Consider the following 21,499-nt stretch of genomic DNA (forward strand, 5'->3'; position numbering starts at 1 on the left):
CATCTCAAAATAAATAAGTAAATAAATAAAAGGTTGAGTTGAGTCATCGCATGAGGTAAGTCTGTCTCCTCTCCTCAATCATAAGCTGCAGCCACAGGTCCGCACGAAAAACCAGGAGCTCCAAGACTGCCGCATACTCAACAACCAACTCGTCGCGGGGCCGCGGGGACGGCCACAGAAGCCAATCGGCTCCTGCTACATCACAGACCCCACCCTCAAACCTTGAGGAGCCCGCCCCACGCACTGCTGACCCGGAGCCAAAAGAGCTGCGTGGCGTCTGATTCTGGCGTCACTTCCCCTCCCGCGATGGCGGCACAGGGAGCTGCTGCGGCGGTTGCAGCGGCGACTTCAGGGGTCGCGGGGGAGGGCGAGCCCGGGCCCGGGGAGAATGCGGCCGCTGAGGGGACCGCCCCATCCCCGGGACGCGTCTCTCCGCCGACCCCGGCGCGCGGCGAGCCGGAAGTCACGGTGGAGATCGGAGAAACGTACCTGTGCCGGCGACCGGATAGCACCTGGCGTAAGGGCGGGGCCCAGGGCCGGGGGCGGGGCGGAGCTCAGGGCCAGGGGGTGGGGCGGGGCCTGAGGACAGGCTCTCAGTGAGGCCAAGATCCGGGGGCTGGGAGTGGAGAGGAGGAGGGGCGGGGCTTGAGGAAAGAACTCCGCGTTCCGGGCGCTGAGAAACCAGCCGAGTTGTGGGAGGCTGTTGACCTTAAATTATGCCGAGCGACGCCTACAAACCCACTACTCAGGCCTTCACCAGGATTGTTCCCATTCCACTTCCTTGCCCAGTTTTAGGCTTCATTCCTTTTTCTTGCTAACGCTGGTTACTCACCCGTCTCTTGTCTCTGCGTCTTCTCTTTCCATTTGTCCCTGGCAGCCACCCGCAGAGAGAAGACCTTCCAGAAACAACAGGCTTCCCTTTCCTAATGTTCTGCTGCCTTCTCTCATTTTCAAAATTAACCCCAAACTCCTTAGAGTGGCATTCATTTTTGTGACCTCTCCAGTTTCTAGCCAACACTAGCAAAGGGCATTGCCAGGCCAGAAGACACTGTGCCCTCTGAAGACCACACGCCCTTTACCACCTGTGCCCTTTGCTTGGAATGCTTTTTCTTCCCTTTCTCCTTGTTTGCCTGCCTAGCTCCTACTCATCCTCTTAGCTTCATATCCTTTGTGATGTCATCCTTGATTCCCCTTCAGGCAAAGTGAGTGGTTCCGTTCTCTGTGTTCCTGCAACATTTTTTTCATACCTCAGTCATAGTTTTTGTAACATTATGTTGTAATTTTCTCTCTCTGTCTTCCTCCATCATACTGGGAACTTCTGGAGGGCAGCACTTCTTGTGATTCATCACTGTGTCCTCTGTACCCCGCAACAACACAGCATAGGGCCAGACACGTAGTGGTTGCCTTACTCATTTATTGAATGCTCTGCTAATTGTCAGGTGCGCTGCTAAAAATTTTGGAGGCATTAACTCACCTTCTAAGGTTGGCACTATTATCCCTTTTGTCTTTTTTTTTTTTTTTTTGAGACAAGATCTCGCTCTGTCACCCAGGTGGGAGTACCATGGCACGATGACAGCTCACTGAAGCCTAGACCTTCTAGGCTCAAGTAATCCTCCCACCTCACCCTCTCAGAGTGTTGGGATTACTGGCATGAGCCACTGTGCCCAGCTGTTATCCCTTTACACAGATGAAGAGACTGAGGCTCAGAAAGATGGAATAACTTGCTCAGTTACACATAGCTAGGAAGTAGGGAGCTGGAATTTTATGTATATTTTTTTTGTTTGTTTTTTTTGTTTGTTTGACATGGAATCGCTCTCTGTTGCCAGGCTGGAGTACAGTGGCACCATCTCGGCTCGCTGCAATCTCTGCCTCCCGGGTTCAAGCGATTCTCCTGCCTCAACCTCCTGAGTAGCTGGGACTACAGTTGTGCGCCACCACACCCAGCTAATTTTTGTATTTTTAGTAGAGACGAAGTCTCATCATGTTGGCCAGGATGGTCTTGACCTCTTGACCTCGTGATCCACCCACCTTGGCCTCCCAAAGTGCTGGGATTACAGGCGTGAGCCACGATGCCCAGCCCTGGACTTATACATTAATGTAGGCTATCTTAATCCAGAGCCAGCACTCATGATCCCTGAACAAATGAACAACTGAGGGTATATGGTAAAATGAGCATTGAATTTAGAGTCAGACTTAAATTCAGTTAAGTATTAGCTCTTACCACTTTTCAAATCTGTGACCCTGGGTAAGCCTCAGTTTTGTTTTGTTTTTTGGGGTTCTTTTTTTTTGAGACAGAATCTTGCTCTTGTCACCCAGGCCACAGTGAAGTGGTACAATCTCAGCTCACTGCAACCTCTGCCTCCTGGGTTCAGGCAATTCTCCTGCCTCAGCCTTGCCTCCCGGGTTCAAGCAATTTTCCTGCCTCAGCCTCCCGAGTAGTTGGGATTACAGGTGTGTGCCACCACGCCTGGCTTTTTTTTTTTTTTTTCGTCTTTTTGGTAGAAATGGGGTTTTGCCATGTTGACCAGGCTGGTCTCAAACTCCTGGCCTCAAGTGATCTGCCCGTCTCGGCCTCCAGAAGTACTGGGATTACAGGTGTGAGCCACACACCCAGCCAGTTATTTTCTCATTCGTAAAATAAGAATAACAGCCCCAACCTGATCCACCTCACAGTTGTGGCAGCGATTGAGTAGAATGGCAGAGGTGGACCAGTGAGGTTAGCTGATGTGTGGCCCTGGACTCTGGAAACTGCTTCTCAGTGTGCAGGATTCCTTTTGTTCCAGCCTTACCTTCCTGATGACCCTAGCCTTTTTCCATCACAGATTCTGCTGAAGTGATCCAGTCTCGAGTGAACGACCAGGAGGGCCGAGAGGAATTCTATGTACACTACGTGGGCTGTGAGTGGCTTGGCACATCTGGGCGTGGGTGTGGGGAGTTGGGTGCCCTGGCAGCACTCTTATGGCCCCATCCTTACAGTTAACCGGCGGCTGGACGAGTGGGTAGACAAGAACCGGCTGGCGCTGACCAAGACAGTGAAGGATGCCGTGCAGAAGAACTCAGAGAAGTACCTGAGCGAGCTCGCAGAGCAGCCTGAGCGCAAGATCACTCGCAACCAAAAGCGCAAGCATGATGAGATCAACCATGTGCAGAAGGTCCGGATCCCTTCCCATCCACGGGCCCAGGAGGCCAAGCTGCCTCTGCCAGCTCCCTTGGGTCTCTCGGGCCCCAGTGCCAAAACCATAGCAGATCCCATTTCTTAAGCTCCTGTAGTGTGTCAGGGACTTTACCTACTTCCTCTTAACTTACTTTTCATAGGTAAGAAAACAGACTTAGAGAGGGTAAGGGCTTCGCTGCAGTCTCACAGCAAGGAAATGGCACAGCTGGGACTAGAACTCAGGCCTCCTGCACCGGTAGCCTCTTTTGTCTCCTAGTGGCTGTGTCTTAGTAGAAAAAATGACTTGAAGTTCAGTGGGAAAGACGAGAATGTTATTTGGCAGTTGCTATATCCAAGCACCCTGCCAAGTCCTGTATATGTATAAGCTCCTCAAATCCTTCCCAACAATTCAACACACAGGAATAGTTACTTTTTTGGTAGGTGAGGAAGCAGGCTCAGAGAGATTAAGTAAAATGCCCAAGGTCACACAGCTAGTAAAATGGTGGGCTGGAATTAGAATAATAATGCCAAACACTTGTTAGCCAGTGAGCAGAAGTATTAAGCTAAGCTAAGTGGATTTTTTGTGTTTTTTTGTGTTTTTTTTTTTTTTTTTTGAGACGGAGTCTTGCTGTGTCTCCCAGGCTGGAGTACAGTGGCATGATCTCGGCTCACTGCAACCTCTGCCACCTGGGTTCAAGCAATTTTCCTGTCTCAGCCTCCCAAGTAGCTGGGACTACAGGTGCCCGCCACCACGCCCATCTAATTTTTGTATTTTTAGTAGAGACGAGGTTTCGCCATATTGGTCAGGCTGGTCTCGAACTCCTGACCTCAGGTGATCCGCCCACCTCAGCCTCCCAGAGTGTTGGGATTACAGGTGTGAGCTACTGCACCCGGCCTAAGCTAAGTGTTTTAATACATGACCTCACTGACATTTCACAGCAGGCCTGTGAAGTAAGCGTGCAGAAGAGCTACAGATAAGTTTAGGGACCCAGACAGGAATTAGATCTACCAGCTAGATTGTGCTACCTCAGAGCCAGAGGCCTTAGCAATGATTTTGGTTTTTTTCTTAAGAGACGGGAGTCTTGATGTGTTGCTCAGGCTGGACTTGAACTCCTGGGCTCAAATGTTCTTCCTGCCTCAGCCTCCTAAGTAGCTGGGACTACAGGAGTGCATCCCTGTACCTGCCTTGGTTTTTTCTTGTATTGATACATAATAGTTGTACATATTATTGTTATTTTTTTTTTTGAGACAGGGTCTTACTCTATCGTCTAGGCTGAGTGCAGTGGCACGATCATGGCTCACTTCAGCCTCAACCTCCTGGGCTCAAGCAATCATCCTGCCTCAGCCTCCTGAGTAGCTGGGACCATAAGCAAGTGCCACCATGCCCAGCTAATTTTTTATTTTTTTGTAGAGACGGGATCTGCTATGTTGCCCACACTAGTCTCAAACTCCTAGTCTCAAGCGATCCTCTTGCCCACCAAAGTGCTGGGATTACAGGTGTGAGCCACTGCGCCCGACCAAGTCTCAGTTTCTAAATTTATAAAATTACAATCAGGAGTGCAAACCAGAGCAAGATTTGTCAAAGTCTCCAGACACCCAGACATTTGTTACTTTCAGCCATTGCAGCTTCATCCTTCTGAGTACATGAGTTCAGTGGGCAAGCCCAACATTTAAATTTCTTTAAATGGAAGAAAGAAAGTGGATAAGAAAGTGTTGCACTTTATTAAGGGTAGGTATTGTTTTGAGAAGCTTTTATTTCACACCCAATAAAAGTGTGCAGGATTCCTCTTGTTGCAGCCTTACCTTCCCAATGATCCTAGCACACACTTGTGTGTATATACAGACATATCAACAGATTTACAGTGCCAAGTGTACTTCCTACTGTGGTGTGATTTAAAAAATTGAAATACCCTAAACTGGAAGAACTCCTCAAGGTCTAAACTGCCCAATCGAACTTCCTATTATAATGGAAATGTTCTATACCTGTACTATCCAGTACAGTAGCCACTAGCCACATGTAGCTGTTGAGCACTTGAAATGTGTCTAGTGTGACTAAGAATTAAGAATTTTAGCTGGGTGCCGTGGCTTACGCCTGTAATCCCAGCACTTTGGGAGGCCGAGGCGGGTGGATCACGACGTCAGAAGATCGAGACCATCCTGGCTAACATGGTGAAACCCCGTCTCTACTAAAAAATACAAAATAATTAGCCGGGCGTGGTGGCCTGCACCTGTAGTCCCAGCTACTCGGGAGGCTGAGGTAGGAGAATGGTGTGAACCCAGGAGGCAGAGCTTGCAGTGAGCCGAGATCCTGGGCTCACTCCAGCCTGGGCGACAGAGTGAGACTCCGTCTCAAAAAAAAAAAAAAAGAATTTTAAAATTATGGGTGTGGTGGCTCACACCTGTAATCCCAACACTTTGGGAGGTGGAGGTGGGTGGATCACTTGAGGTCAGAGGATTGAGACCAGCCTGGCCAACATGGCCAAAACCCATCTCTACTAAAAATACAAAAATTAGCCGGGCGTGGTGGTGCACACCTGTAATCCCAGCTACTTAGGAGGCTGAGGCAGGAGAATCAATCGCTTGAGCCCAGGAGATGGAGGTTGCAGTCAGCCAAGATCACACCACTGCACTCCATCCAGCCTGGGTGTCTGAGCAAGACTGTCTCAAAAAAAAAAATTTTTTTTTTAATTATCTTTTTTTAAAAATTTTTATTTATTTTTATTTTTTTGAGACAGAGTCTCACTCTGTCAACCAGGCTGGAGTGCGGTGGTGCGATCTCAACTCACTGCAACCTCCGCCTCCCAGATTCAAGTGAGTTTCCTGCCGCAGCCCCCCAAGTAGCTGGGACTACAGGCACGCACCATCATGCCCGGCTATTTTTTGTATTTTTAGTAGGATAGGGTTTCACCATGTTTGGCCTCAAACTCCTGACCTCAAGTGATCCGCCTGCCTCGGCCTCCCAAAGTGCTGAGATTACAGGTGTGAGCCACCACACCCAGCCAAAATTTTCATTTTTTGAGACAGAGTCTCACTCTGTTACCTAGGCTGGAGTACAGTGGCGAGCTCTCGGGTTACTGCAACCTCCGCCTTCCTGGCTTAAGCAAGTTTTGTGCCTCAGCCTCCCAAGTATCTGAGATTACAGGCATGTGCCACCACACAGCTAATTTTTTTTTTATTTTTAGCAGAGATGGGGTTTCGCCATGTTGGCCAGACTGGTCTGGAACTCCTGGCCTCAAGTGATCTTCCCACCTCGGCCTCTCAAAGTGCTGGGATTACAGGTGTGAGCCACCACGTTTGGCTGAGTATAATTTTAAATAGCCCTATGTGACAAGTGGCTACTCTATTGGACAGTGTAGATCTAAGATTAATTCCTCAACTATTTTGCACTCAACAAAGACATACCTCTGAGCTGGCAACCAGCAGGGTGGATAACGGGCCAGTGGTGATAAAATCAAAGAATAGGTAATGAAACAATCATCCAGTTAACAATCAGCAAGGTTCTTCAGAGCCTAATTAATGTTTAATTCTAAATAAATTGCAACAATTAAGAAAAGTAGTGTTTTTGTAGTTCTTTATTGCATTTGCAGAAGAGCACTGTATTTTGTGAGAATTGGGAAATGTGTTTTAAAGAAATGTGTGAGGAGGAAAATCTTTCTTCCTCATCTTTACAGTGGTTAGATTCAGAATTGGACAGACCAGGGGCCCATGCCCGACTCTGCTGAATACCAGTTCTGTGACCTTGGGCAAGTGACCTCACCTCTTTGTGCCTCAGTTTTCTCTCATACAACAGGGACAATGAGCACTCTTATTTCAAAGGCTCATTGTGAGGACAAAATGAAATAATGTCGGCTGGGTGCAGTGGCTCATGCCTGTAATTCCAGCACTCTGGGAAGCTGAGATGATTGGATCATTTGAGGTCAGGAGTTTGAGATCAGCCTGGTCAATATGATGAAAACCTGTCTCTACTAAAAATACAAAAAGAGGCCAGGCGTGGGCGGATCATGAGGTCAGGAGTTGGAGACCAGCATGGCCAACATGGTGAAACCCTGTCTCTACTAAAGATACAAAAAATTAGCTGGGTGTGATGGTGCACACCTGCAATCCCAGCTACTTGGGAGGCTGGGGCAGGAGAATCGCTTGAACCCAGGGAGGCGAGGTTGCAGTGACGTGAGATATTGCCATTGCACTCCAGCCTGGGTGACAGGGCGAGGCTCCATCTCAAAAAAAAAAAGAAAAAAGGCTATGGCTCACGCCTGTAATCCCAGCACTTTGGGAGGCCAAGGTGGGTGGATCATCTGAAGGTCAGGAGTTCAAGACCAGCCTGGCCAACATGGTGAAACCCCATGTCTACTAAAAATACAAAAAATTAGCCGGGCTTGCTGGTGGGCGCCTGTAATCCCAGCTACTTGTGACGCTGAGGTGGGAAGATCGCTTGAACTCAGGAGGTGGAGGTTGTAGTGAGCCAAGATTGCACCATTGTACTCCAGCCTGGGCAACAAGAGCAAAATTTCATCTCAAAAAACAAAATAAATTAGCCGGGAATGGTAGCAGGCACATGTAGTCTCAGCCACTTGGGAGGCTGACGCAGGAGAATCACTTAAGCCCAGGAGGCAGAGGTTGTGGTAAGCTGAGATCTCGCCACCGCACTCCAGCCTGGGCGACAGAGTGAGAGTCTATCTCAGAAAAAAAAAAAAATAATAATGTCTATGCCGTGCTTGCCACTTGTAATAAATGGCAGCTCGCTAGTCCCCGAGGGTAAGGGACCTAACCTTGCCCTGCCTGTTTACTACTCTGTAAAATTGAAATAACGCAGCTGGGCGCAGTGGCTCACGCCTGTAATCAGCACTTTGGGAGTGTGAGGCTGGTTGATCACCTGAGGTCAGGAGTTTGAGACCAGCCTGGCCAACATGGCGAAACCCCATCGCTACTAAAAATACAAAAATTACCTGGATGTGGCGGCATGTGCCTGTAGTCCCAGCTACTTGGGAGGCTGAGGCAGGAGAATTGCTTGAACCTGGGAGGCGGAGGTTGCAGTGAGCCGAGATGGTGCCACTGTACTCCAGCCTGAGCAACAGAGTGAAACTCCGTCTCAAAAAAAAAAAAAAAAAAGAAATAAGAACACTCTATGTAAGGGTTACTGAAAGGATTAAATGAGGCCATATAAGCATATAAGCACAGTGCTTTGTGGAGGGGGTTCTGGGTAAAGCGCTGGCTCCTTCCTCCCTTCTCAGCTACAGGTCGGCCTCATCTGCGCTGGTATAGGTCATGGGCTGTCTTGGGTCCCTCCTCCATTGTCAGGCTGTACTGGGTTCCTCCCACAGGGTCTGGCCTAGGAGCAGGATGTGTTGTGAGTGTGGTGTGACTCTTAGTCTCTGCTTTCTAAGGGCTTGAAAAATAGAGGAACCCAGATGGGCATACTTGGACAGTGTTGCCCTGTCGACCACTTCTCACTGAACTTGGGAAGGAGGGAATGTTTTCTGGATGGGAAGAATCCAGTCAGGCCTCCTGGAGGGGGTGGTAAGAATCTCGAGCCTTGAAGGATGGGAGAGCACAATAACGACAGTGACACAGAATAGATCACAAAGCATCATGGACTTACCTGACTCGTGCTCCGTGCCAGGCTGAGGAAGCGTTCTCTGCTGGCAGTGAGAGAAGGAAGGGCATTCTCCAGGTAGAAGGAGCTGTTTGGGCAGAAGCATGAAGGCCGCAAAAAGGGGGCTGCTGATAGCAATGAGGAGGCTGGGGCTGGAGGCAGGGAATCTGAGGAGGCCTAGTAAATTGTCCAGACCTGAGATGGGGCCATGACTATCTGGAGCAGGACAGAGAGGAGAATTCCAGAGAGGGCCCATTTCCAGAGATGTCAGAAGTAGACCCGACATCCGCTGTGTTAGGACTTGGCCAGGCCGAGGGAGAGGGAGTAGTCTGAGGCAAGCCTAGTTATGGGTCTTGGACATTGGGACCAAGGGTGATGTTCCCAGTAAAATGAGCAACCCAGGAGGAGGCGCAGGTTTGCAGGGAGGAGTGTTGAGGTCCTTTCTGCACATCTTGAGTCTGCTGTCCCTGTGGGAGGGACCTCTGGGGCAGTCCCATGGGCAGGCAGGGTCTGGTGCTCAGGAAAGGGGTCCAGGCACATCGGGGAGGTAGTAACAGTTCTTATGGTGGGCCTGGAAGGCAAATCTGTTATTTCATTTGAGTCTCACAACTTTGGCAGAGCTGGATTGCCCCCCATCATGCTGCTGAAGCCCCTATCCTGATCCTAACCCTGTTCATCTGGCAAAAGGTCCAAACTTGGACATCAGGGATGTCTGGGATATCGGGGGTGGGGCGGGTGGGTGTGAGAGGAGTCTGGACCAGCTGGCTTCAGAACCAAGTCAGATAGGTTAGCTATTGGTGTAGTTATTATTGCCATCCAGGAATGAGGTCTGGTAGACAGCAGGGAAGCCTTGTGGGTCCTGACGGGGGAGGGACAGCCTGGTCACCACTTCTGTTCACCTCTGCCCACTTTTCTTTCCTGGCCCAGACTTATGCAGAGATGGACCCCACCACAGCAGCCTTGGAGAAGGAGCATGAGGCGGTAAGTGGGGCTGGGAAGCTGCCTGCAGGTCCCCCATCTCCCCTTGTCGAGGAGCCCCTGCTGAGCCGTGCACTGTGCCCCGCTCCCACCCTGCCTGCAGATCACCAAGGTGAAGTATGTGGACAAGATCCACATCGGGAACTACGAAATTGATGCCTGGTATTTCTCACCATTCCCCGAAGACTATGGGAAACAGCCCAAGCTCTGGCTCTGCGAGTACTGCCTCAAGTACATGAAATATGAGAAGAGCTACCGCTTCCACCTGGTGAGGCTGGGCCGGCCGGGCTGAGCTGGGCAGGGGCCTGGTGAGACGCAGAGGCAGGCATGGAGGCTGAGGGCGGCTGCACCGGCAGCTCCAGGGAGGAGACAAGCCCAGAGGAGCAAGTACACGGAAGAGCTGCTGAGGGTCAGGAGGCCTGGATTCCAGGCCTGGCTTTGCTGTTGCTGGCAGGGTGACCTTGCCAACTCCAGACCTCAGCTTCCTTTTCTCTGGAATGGGGACAGTAACTCACCCCCATCAGGTCTTTTGCCAAGGCCAGCCCCATCCCAGGAAGCACACATAGCCCCTGGCAGTGGGACCTTAAGTGTGGACGAAATTGGGGGCTGTCAGGAAGGGACGCTGTCATCACTGACACAGTGGGCTGCTTCCCGAAGTGTGGAATCTGAAGTGAATAGGTGTGGTTTAGGGAAGCCATTGTCATGGATGGGTCTCTCCAGAGCCAGGCCCACAAAGACTCAGAACCCATCTGCGCTGTGTGATGTTTGCATTTCTGTGCCTGGGCCTTGGTCTGTAAAAGCAGGATCGCTTTCCTAAGGCTGCTGGGAGGATTACTCGATGTAGGTGAAGTGTTGAGGGGGGAAACAGAGAGGCAGAGACTTGCTCCAAAGCACGCAGTGGTGGGGTGGGGACCTCCTAGCAGAGAACATATGGGCAGCGAACCTGTTCTCTTGTCCCCCACCAGGGTCAGTGCCAGTGGCGGCAGCCCCCCGGGAAAGAGATCTACCGCAAGAGCAACATCTCTGTGTACGAAGTTGATGGCAAAGACCATAAGGTGAGTGGGTGGCCAGGGGCTGGGGGAGGCCGGGGAGGCCCTGGGCACCTCATCACTACCAAAGGGGAGAGGGCAGCCTTAGCTGAGCCTCTATGGGCAGAATGCCTCTGAGGGGCCGGGCACTGCAGCTCACACCTGTAATCCTAGCACTTTTGGAGGCTGAGGTGGGCAGATTGCCTGAGCTCGGGAGTTTGAGAGCAGCCTGGGTAACATGACGAAACTCCTTCTTGACTAAAAATACGAAAAATTAGCCGGCGTGGTGGTGTGCACCTGTATTCCCAGCTACTCGGGAGGCTGAGGCACGAGAATTGCTTGAACCTGGGAGGCAGAGGTTGCAGTGAGCTGAGATTGTGCCACTGTACTCCAGCCTGGGCGTCAGAGTGAGAATCTGTCTCCAAAAAAAAAAAAGAAGGCGGCCTCTGAGGGCCTCCTAGCCTGGCACTAGGCCTATGGTTGGTGCATAGGAAACACAGGGCCCTGTGGTGGCCCCAGGACTCTTCTGCTGGTGGGGTTAGGTTCAAGCTTGGGTTGTTCTGGAACCCAGAGGAGATTTTCTAGCCTGAGGCTGCTTTTAGAAGGGCTTTCTCCTTCCGTTGGAAAGAAAGGTGTTTGTTTTTGCCTGGGAGGGGACTGCTTTGTGTGAAATTTCCTGCTGAGAGAGCTCTGTGGCTTTCAAGGGCTGAGTTCCTTGTTCCTGGCCCCGAATGACTTCAGCGGGGCAGGTTGGGGCCTTTGGGACCTGCCCTGCTGTTGTAGAGAACTTGGCCTTTGCCTTGTCAGTCTGGGAGGGTCTCGCCAAGTGTACTGGTTTCCCGCATATGGGCCATACAGCATAGGACGGAGAGGGCAGGCTTCAGAGTGGCTCCACTCACTACAGGGTGGCTCATGTTGCCCTGTCACCTTCCTCCCTGACCACAGACAAGTTACTTAACATGGTTTGTTCCTGTTTCCTTGTCCATAAGACAGGAGTCATAGTATTTACCTAGTTGTGTTGTTAGTGGAATAAGTGAGACCGCAAATGTCAAGTGTTCAGTGCAGTGCTTGGCACTAGTATGTGCTTAATAAACACGGGCCTTGTTATTATCGGTGACCTCTTGGGGCTTGATTAGCCTTGGACTCGGAGAATATGCAGGCTGAGCCCAGCTCTTGCCCTTGCTCTGCCTTCCTGAGCATGGCTGTGTGGAATAGCAGAAGGGCCCCCGCTGGAGATGTGGGGGTGCTTTCCAACTGCACTCTGCCAGCTTTGAGGCCCTGGGCAAGCACTTCCACTCTGGGAGCTTCAGCTTCCTCCTGAGTGAGATGGGCCTGCCAGTGCTGAGCTTGCACAGCTGCCGGGTTGGATGAGAGAGTGGCTGTGGTGTCATAAACCAGGGAGCCCCTTAGTCTGTGCCGTGAAGCCAAACTTGGTCCCATTGTCCCCCTCCTGGAGTGCGGCCAAGTGGACAGACAGGGCTCGAGGCTCCTCCATTCAGCAGATGTTTACCAGGTACCCAGCTTCATACTTAGCCTCGTGCTAGGCGCTGGGGACACAGCCATGAACAGGACAGTCTAAATTCCTGCCTCGGAGCCTCAGTTTCCCGAGCTGAAACAGAGTTAAGTCTGTGAAGACTGAAGCAGATCCTGCATGGAAGGCACCCAGCTCGTATTTGGCACTCGGAAGGGGTGGCCGGGCTTCGTCCAGCTCCGCTGGCACCTCCGAAGTGCTGTTGCTCTCTGATTTCCAGTTCCCTGTCAGTCAGAGGCTGACCGAAGACTCTTTCCAGTGTGAAATCCTTCTGGCCTGGCGAGGCGCCCACTTCGCGTGGGCTGGTGCTGGCCGCTGGAACCAGCTGGGTGGGGCCTGTGCCTGCCCCCTGAACCTGTCTCCCCCTCCTCAACCCTAGATTTACTGTCAGAACTTGTGTCTGCTGGCCAAGCTTTTCCTGGACCATAAGACACTGTACTTTGACGTGGAGCCATTCGTCTTTTACATCCTGACTGAGGTGGACCGGCAGGGGGCCCACATTGTTGGCTACTTCTCCAAGGTGCTGGGTCTGGAAACTCAGGGTGGGGAGGGTGGGGAGGGTGAAGGTGGGCACGAACAGAGAGGGGACAGAGCCTCCCCAGCAGCCCTGAGCACCCGCCTCCTGCAGGAGAAGGAGTCCCCGGATGGAAACAATGTCGCCTGCATCCTGACCTTGCCCCCCTACCAACGCCGCGGTTACGGGAAGTTCCTCATTGCTTTCAGTGAGTGGCTCCTGGCCTGTCTGGGAGGGGGAGACCTGTGGGGCAAGGGTGCCAGGGCAGGCTGGATCCTAAGTTCCTCTTTCTACTGCTGCCAGGTTATGAGCTCTCCAAGCTGGAGAGCACGGTCGGCTCCCCGGAGAAGCCGCTGTCTGACCTGGGCAAGCTCAGCTACCGCAGCTACTGGTCCTGGGTGCTGCTGGAGATCCTGCGGGACTTCCGGGGCACACTGTCCATCAAGGACCTCAGGTGAGGGGGCCTCCCGGGCCCTGGGGGCAGGACTTGTCCTGAGATGGGCCACGATCCTGCCTCCTCATACCCTGTCACCATCCTGGCCAGATCCCACAAGGGCACCATGTCTGGCATTTGCTCTCATCCCTTTTTGCAGCCAGATGACCAGCATCACCCAGAATGACATCATCAGTACCCTGCAGTCCCTCAATATGGTCAAGTACTGGAAGGGCCAGCACGTGATCTGTGTCACACCCAAGCTGGTGGAGGAGCACCTCAAAAGTGCCCAGTATAAGAAACCACCCATCACAGGTGGGTGGGGGGCTGCTGTGTGTCGGGGGCAGTGGGGGGAGTGTCAGTATGTGGACTGGTAGGAGTCAAGGCCTCCTTATTGCTGTCACATGATCCCAAACCAGTCAGACCAGCTCCCAGGATGGAGCCCGGGGCAGGCCTCTCATTCCTGGGCTTCCCTGCCCCTCCCCAGCACAGCCTGCCCTTTTGTTCTCACCTGGAGGAGGTGAAACTGGCCTGAGCCCAGAGCAGGGCAGCCAGGTGTGAGCTGGCCTGGCCCAGGCCCAGCCCTGCCTCCCACCCCTTCTCCCCACAGTGGACTCCGTCTGCCTCAAGTGGGCACCCCCCAAGCACAAGCAAGTCAAGCTCTCCAAGAAGTGAGCGGCCTGGCCCCTGCTGTCGGACCCGAGCCTCCTGGCTCCCAGCCTGTAAATATGTATAGACCTGTTTTGTCATTTTTTTAATAAAGTCAGTTCTGCTGGTGGCCCTGGACTTTGGAGGGGAAGGGGAGGCCAAGAGTGGATGTTCTTCATTTCACTTCACACATGCACGGCGAGTTGTGCTCAAACATTTTAATCATTTCTGCCCTGTTACTCCCACCCCAGATCCAAGCGCCAGCCCAGTTCCGGTGGGGGCTCAGTCCTCCGGAGTCCAGGAGTCAGGGCTCGGGGGCTCTCAGCGGCCAGTGGGCAAGATTGGGGCCTTTCCTGTTCTCGAAGCTGCACAAAGGCAGCCCCAGCCCAGAACACAGGGAGAGGGCAGAGAGATGTGCTCATCAGGCTGGGCAGGCGGGCCAGGAGCAGTCTTCCAGAAACAGGTGGGAGCCAGGGCTCATTTTCATAGCCAAGGGTCCCAGGAGCTCCCCAGGAGCTTGGCCAATGGGCTGGTCCATGGTGGGTGAGGGGCCAGAGGCTCTGGCCATTGCTACAGGCAGTAAAACTCCTGACTCGGTTATGGTCCCAAAGAGCACACCCAGAAGAATGGGCTCAAAGGTGAAGGTGGGGCCCCAGCCTCCCGCAGAGTCCTGAAGCAAGGAGTGGCTCAAGTCAGGCCCCGGGTCCAAAGGCCATCAGGGAAGGACCAGGCTCCTGTCCTTGAGTGTGATGCGTCCATCCTGGAAGCAGGGCCATCTCAGTGCTCGCTGAGCCATGGGGAGAGGAGGCCCAGAGCCAGGCCCAGAGGCAGGAAAAGGATGGGCCTCAGCAAGCCCTGGGCTGGGGCAGAGCTGAAGGCCAGGCGGCTGCCGCAGAGGTTGCTGTCGGGCTGGGACTCCTGGGTTTGGGGCACCACACGAGGCTGGAGTCCTGTCGCCTTGCTTTGGATCCAGGAGGCATAGCTGGAGGCCAGAGTGTACACACCAGGCCTGTTGCGGGCCCCACAGGCATCACCCCAGCTCACAATGCCCGTCAGGTACCAGAGACCCTCCACAGGGCAGGAGAGTGGGCCCCCAGAGTCACCCTGAGGAGAGAAGCCACACAGCAGCCATCAGGACCAGGCCAGGCCTCCTTTCCCAAGTTGCACTGGTCATCTGCCCCCTGGGCCTGTGCTTACCTGGCAGGCGTCCTTGCCCCCCTCCACGTAGCCGGCACACACCATGTCCTCCTGGACAAAGTGCGGCTCCTCAGGCTTGGCGTCGATGTTGTACAGGCAGTTACACGTCTCACGACTGATCAGAGGTACCTCGAGTTGCTGCAGTGGCTTGGGCGTCAGGAGGCTCACTGTGGGGGTAAAAGAGGCTTACCCTGGGTCCCTCCCCGAGTCAGGTGCCCCTCCACACCTCTAGGCACCCAGTGTCCCATCTCACCTGAGGGGGCCACATGGCCCCAGCCAGTGACAGTGCAGTGGAGGCCGTTGGGGAAGGAGGCGTTGGCTGCAGGGAGGCAGATGGGCCGGATGTAGCGGGAGAAGTTGACGGGGCTGCTGAGTTGGAGGAGTGCAATGTCGCCCTGGGAGCCCTCCTGGAGGTAGCTGGGGTGGGGGATGATGTCCTTCAGGGTGCTGACCTTGGCGTCCTCGGAGTAGGAGTCCAGCTGGTGGGCCCCCAGCTTGACCTCATACTCTTCCTTGTGGTGCTCGCTGCAGGCAGGGGGCAAAGGCTGAGACCCAGGAGACCTCTCCTTGTTCCCCAACCCCCACTGCCAACCCCTGATTCTGATCAGTCCCTTTTAGGTCTCAAATTGCACCTTAGTTTTATCCTGTAACCTCTGACCCCTCACCTTCACTCCTAACTGGTCCTTCCATACTTAACTGACACTCTCAGATTCAAACCAAGAACCCCAACCTCTGACCTGGATTGACCTATGAACTTTGACCTCCAGCCCACTTTTGACTTTCACCATTTGGTACCTGGGGAAGCAGTGAGCAGCTGACAGCACCCACTGCTCAGACACGAGAGAGCCACCACACACATGGACGCCTTCATGGGTGATGCTGACCTGCCAGGGCCACTGACCGGCATCTGCACTGCTGCCACCTGTGATGCGTGCTTGGGGGGCCACACCGCAGGCGGCTGCCCAGGGAGGAAGGGAAGGGGTCAGGTTGTTAGCCTGGCCACTCCTATGCAGCCCAGGAGCTCTGATATAGAGTTTGGGAAGTGGGTTCACAGGAGTCAGCACCCCTTTGTCCCCTCCCAGGCGTGGGCAGTTCTGCCCCTTCTGTCCACTACCCATTACCTAATTCAGGTCTCATGACAGCTTCTCTCCTTGCAAGCCTTCCGTCCATCCCGCCCCTTACAAGTCTGAAGATTTTCATAAACCCCCAATCTGACCAGGCCACAGCCCTGCTTAAACCCTTCCTTGGCTCCACGCGGCCCTTAAGATACATTCCAGACAGACCATGGCACCACCATCGGACCCAGCCGTCCCCTCTGGACCCTTCAGTCGTGTACATCAGGCCACACACTTGTTTACCCGGGACCTTGGCTGATCCAGGTCACTCTACCTGGTATGCCCTTCCCCATCCTTACTGTCTGGCAAACTTCCCTTTGCCTGTGGATGCTTGATTGGAACAGCAGCCCTTCTGTAAACAGGCAGGCTTCTGTTGGCTGAGCTGGGCATTGCCTCCGAGCCCAGCACCCCCCCACCTCCACCGTGCTCCCCGATGCTGCTCAGTCTCATAATTGTTCCAGAGTCTACAACTGTGTCTGTTTCCACCACACCAATCTGCGCATTCCCTAGGGGCAGATTCTCATGTCTGCAGTGCCTGTGGCGTTGTGGGCATATATTCAACAAACCAACAGCAGAACTGGGCTCCCGTGACATGAATGTCTAGTTTCCAGGACAGCCCCAGCCCCACCCCCATCGAGGCCACTTTGGAGTGGAGCCCAACTGCTCTTCACAAAGTCATCTAGGAGCAGAGAAAACTGCATTCCAGATCCTTCTCTCCCTTATCATCATGACAATAGCCACTATTTAGAGAGCCTAGCGGCTGTGCCAGGCCCTGGAGGGGCTTTCGCTTCTTCATCTCCCTGCATCCTCTCCACAGCCCCAGGAGACGGACATGACCAGCTTCATTTTAGAGGTGAGGAGTCTAAGGCTTAGAAAAGTGGGGGGACTTGGCCAATGACACACAGCCAGTGCATGGGGAAGCCAGGATTGAAAGCCAGTCTGACTCAGAGCTGGGTTGGGTGCCTTCCAAGAAAGGAGACCCTTGGTTTGGTTCCCTCAAAACCACCTCGAGGACAGGAACGGTGGCTCACACCTGTAATCCCAGCACTTTGGGAGGCCAAGGCAGGAGGATCGCTTGAGCCCAGGAGTTCAAGACCTGTCCGGCCAACATAGTGAGACCCACATCTCTACCAAAAAAAAACAAAAACAAAACAAAACACAACTAGCTGGGTGTGGTGGCATGCACCTGTAGTCCCAGCCACTAGGGAGGCTGAGGTGGGAGGATCACGTGAGCCCGGGAGGCTGGATCACCGAGGCTGCAGTGAGCTGTGATCGTGCCACCGCACTCCAGCCTGGGTGACGACAGACCCAGACCCTGTTTCAAAAGACAAAACCAAACCAAAAAAACCACCTCGATTGCCCCACTTTGGGAGTCAGACGTGGATCTGAATCCCAGCTGCACCTTCACTGGCGGTGTGCCCTGGGCAAGTCCCTGCTTCTCTGCCTGTAAGGTGAGGGCTACAACCCCCCACTCTGGGAGCCCTAAGAGAATCTAGTTGGAAGGCAGCCCCGCTGAAGGCCAGGCACTGGTTAAACCCCAGGGGAATCCGATCCAAGTCACCTCCCCCTCCCCTCCTCCCTCTCCGAGGAAAGTCTCACCTTCTGCCCCTTCCGCTCCTAGAAAGAAAGAGAAAGAGAAATAGGAGGAGTGAGTAGGGAAGACTTGGGTTCCCTGACCCCTTAGTACCCACCACTGCTTCAGAGGGCTGGCCCCTTCCCTGCCAAGGTGGGAAAGGGAGGCCAAGAGCTAGGGAGGCCGGGGGTTTTCTTGGGCCCCAGACAAGGGCGCACCCCAGAAAATGATCACACCGGCTCCCTCCAGTGCATTGTCCCCACCCTGCCCCCACGTCCTCACTTACCTGTCCCCGACCCGAGTAATCCAAGATACAGCAGAATGGCCACAGCCACCAGCTGTCCAGGCCCCAGGACCCCCTTCTGGGCCATGGCCCAGGACAAGGGCCCCTGGGGCAGACTCCAGGCACGCAAGGTAGGAAGCCTAGGGGTGGTGTCGAAGGCAGGACCCAGATGTTGGCTCAGAGGGAAGGATCCCAGAATCCGGGCTGGAAAGGGGCAGCAAGTGTCCAAGGCTGGCCTCTAAGGCAGGGAGCGGCCGCAACGGGAGACGCCTGGAGTATCCGCAGCGAGCAGTGTGGACGAGTCACCAGCACCGTCTGGCCACGCAGGGTCCTCCCAGGAGTGGCTGCACCTACCTGCCCGCCCCTCCCCTGGCCCCGCCCGCTGGCTGGGCTCCGCCAGCTCCTCTTGCCACCAAAGTCATGAGTCCTTTCAGAGCTGCAGACCCGCGTGTGTGCATGTATGTGTCCGTGTGTATGTGTGTGCACGTGCATAGGCCGTTTGTGTGTGTGTCCCGGTGTGTAGTGTGTATGTGGTGTGTGTGTATGCGTGTGTAGGCTGTGTGTGTCCCCTTATGTGGTGTGGTATGTGTGTGTGTGCATGCACAGGCTGTGTGTGTGCACATGTGTAGGCTGTGTGTATCCCTGTGTGTGTAGTGTGTGTGTCTGAGTGTGTGTGCACGCACGTGCATGTGGTTTGTGTGTGTGTGCGCAGTCTCCCTGGAATGTGACGATTCTCCTCCGCCTCAGGTCTTTCAGGTTATCTCAGGCCAGTTATGCCCCCTAGGGCCTGGCCCCAGCTTTTATTATCTGGAGCCACAGCCTCTGTGCCCTTCTTCCCTCCCTCCTTAGGCTGGGTATGGGAGCTTAAGACACTAGGGTCTGTCCTCTGCCAGGCCCTTTCTGCGAAGCCTGCACCTCATGGGTGGTGGCGAGCTTGTGGAGCAGCACCAATCATCCCACAGACATTTCCTAAGTGCCTATGATGTTCCCAGGTGTCCAGGACAAAACAGGCACCAGCCCCATCCCCCTTGAGCCCTGAGCTCATGGTGAAGTAGGGGTGACACACTTCAATCAAATAATCACAAACAGGCTGGCAAGGTGGCTAGTCGGATTTGGGAGGCTGAGGCTGGAGCATTGCTTGAAGCCAGGAGTTCCAGACCAGCCTGGGGAATATAGCGAGGCCTCATCTCTACAAAGAAATATAAAAATTAGGCAGGCATTGTGGCACATGCCTATGGTTCCAGCTACTTGGGAGGCTGAGGCAGGAGGATTGCTTGAGCCCAGGAGTTCAACGAAGCATTGAGCTATGATCGCACCACTGCACTCCAGCCTAGGCAACAGAGGGAGACCCTGTCTTAAAAAAAAATTGCAATTACACAATAATTTCAAGCTAGGAATAGTGATGAAAAAGAATGGCGTGAGCACACCACAGCATGGCAAAGGCTGGCATTGTGAAAGGGTCCTCGAGGAATTGCCTTGGAAACTGAGACCGAAAGGGATTATAAAAGGTGGTAAGGCGAAGATGGGGGGATGGAGTGCAGAGGGCAGAGGCTCAGGGAAAGAAGGCTTGCCGTGTGGCTGTGGTGGGGGTGAGGCATGTATCCTCTTTGAGGGCTACTCTGGCCATTCAAAACACCTGTTGAGGCTGGGTGTGGTGGCTCATGCCTGTAATCCTAGCATTTTGGGAGGCCGAAGAGGGAGGATCACCTGAGGTCAGGAGTTGGAGACCAACCTGGCCAACATGGCAAAACCCCGTCTCTACTAAAAATACAAAAAAATTAGCCGGGCGTGGTGGCGCATGCCTGTAATCCTAGCTACTTGAGAGGCTGAGGCAGGAGAATCACTTGAACCCAGGAGGCAGAGATTGCAGTGAGCCGAGATGGCACCAGTGCCCTCCAGCCTGGGCGACAGAGTGAGACCCTGTCTCAAACAAAAAACAAAAGACAAAAAACAAAAAAAAAATCTGTTGGGTCTGAGCTTCAGGAAAAGCAGAGCCTCGAGTCCCCAACTGCTTTCTGGAGACCAGATGTCTGGGGCCCAGGCTGGAGGTCAGGTTATTCCTGGGATGAGTGAGTGGGAGGGGCCTGACTGGAAGGAGTTACTTAGCTGGGAGGAGGGGGCAAGACATGGGGCCTGATGGGTGGGTTTCAGTAGAGGATGGGCTATGTTCAGTGTTTGTGGGGATGGCATGGGGTGACTGGCTGGGTATGGGAGCAGGTGGGGATGTACGCACTGTGAAGATCCTGGGGAGTATTACAGTTGGCATGTAGCTACTAAAGCTAAGCCTGGCTTCGTAAGAACCTCTGCCCTTCTCCTCCTCCGAGTGAAAACATCCAGCTTCCCTTTAGGTCCTTTACCCCCTTCCTCTTCCTTCTCAAGCCAGAGATTGTGCCCAGCCCAAGAGGCGACCCCTCTTACACCCTCATCAGCTGGCTTTCACCCCCAAACCCATCCTTCCCCAGGTCCCCATTTGTCCGTTTTCTTTCTCTTTTGGAGACAGGGTCTGACTCTGTTGCCTAGGCTGGAGTTTAGTGGTACAATCATAGCTCACTGCAGCCTTGAACCCCTGGGCTCAAGTGCTTCTCCCGCCTCAGCCTCCTAAGTAGTTGGGATTACAGGTGCGTGCCACCATGCCCAGCTAATTAAAAAAAAAAAAAAAATTGGCCAGGTGCGGTGGCTCACGCCTGTAATCTCGGCACTTTGGGAGGCCGAGGCAGGCAAATCACGAGGTCAGGAGTTCGAGACCATCCTGAACAACATGGTGAAACCCCATTTCTACTAAAAATACAAAAATTAGGCAGGCCTGGTGGCACGCACCTGTAATTCCAGCTACTCAGGAGCCGAGGCAGGAGAATCGCTTGAACCCGGGAGGTGGAAGTTGCAGTGAGCCGAGATATTGCGCCATTGCACTCCAGCCTGAGCGACAGAGCGAGACTCTGTCTCAAAAAAAAAAAAAAAAAAAAAAATATTGTGGAGCTTGGATGTGGTGGCTCACACCTGTAATCCCAGCACTTTGTGAGGCCAAGGTGGGAGGATCACTCTCGAGATCAGGAGTTTGAGACCAACTTGGCCAACATGGTAAAACCCCGTCTCTCCTAAAAAATACAAAGAAAATTAGCCAGGCGTGGTGGCGCATACCTGTAATCTTAGCTACTCGGGAGGCTGAGGCAGGAGAATCGCTTGAACCCGGGAGGCCAAGATTGCGCCACTGCACTCCAGCCTGGGCAACAGAGGGAGACTCCATCTCAAAATAAATAAATAAATAAAATAAATAGGCCAGATGCGGTGGCTCATGCCTGTAATCCCAGCACTTTGGGAGGCTGAGGCGGGCAGATCATCTGAGGTCAGGAGTTCAAGACCAGCCTGGCCAACATGGAGAAACCCCATCTCTACTAAAAATACACAGATTAGCTGGGCATGGTGGTGGGAGCCTGTAATCCGTTTCTCAGGAG

At 53.5% G+C, this 21,499-nt stretch overlaps 2 protein-coding genes across 3 annotated transcripts; one reads left to right on the top strand and one right to left on the bottom strand.

Annotated features, from left to right (window-relative positions):
* The first annotated feature begins 230 nt into the window (after positions 1-230).
* KAT8 (lysine acetyltransferase 8) lies at positions 231-14,009 on the top strand. Of its 2 annotated transcripts, XM_002826372.5 has the most exons (11): positions 231-517; positions 2,823-2,897; positions 2,977-3,152; positions 9,675-9,728; positions 9,829-9,993; positions 10,691-10,780; positions 12,664-12,804; positions 12,913-13,006; positions 13,102-13,252; positions 13,392-13,546; positions 13,842-14,009. In XM_002826372.5, the coding sequence occupies exons 1-11, from the start codon at positions 307-309 to the stop codon at positions 13,904-13,906; spliced, it is 1,377 nt and encodes a 458-aa protein (XP_002826418.2). In that variant the 5' UTR covers positions 231-306; the 3' UTR covers positions 13,907-14,009. The 2 variants fall into 2 exon arrangements, with proteins under 2 accessions (XP_002826418.2, XP_009248948.2); XM_009250673.4 differs by lacking the exon at positions 9,829-9,993 and having other exon boundaries at positions 281-517.
* A 73-nt stretch (positions 14,010-14,082) lies between these two features.
* Positions 14,083-18,364, bottom strand: PRSS8 (serine protease 8). Its single transcript, NM_001132030.1, is given in 6 exon segments — positions 14,083-14,983; positions 15,077-15,243; positions 15,330-15,601; positions 15,872-16,034; positions 17,791-17,808; positions 18,051-18,364. Coding segments are annotated over 6 exon segments (1,032 nt in total). The 5' UTR covers positions 18,136-18,364; the 3' UTR covers positions 14,083-14,656.
* Positions 18,365-21,499: the final 3,135 nt, after the last annotated feature.

The sequence above is a fragment of the Pongo abelii genome, chromosome 18 (genome assembly GCF_028885655.2).
Source record: "Pongo abelii isolate AG06213 chromosome 18, NHGRI_mPonAbe1-v2.0_pri, whole genome shotgun sequence".
In the NCBI taxonomy this organism is placed as follows: Eukaryota; Metazoa; Chordata; class Mammalia; order Primates; family Hominidae; genus Pongo; species Pongo abelii.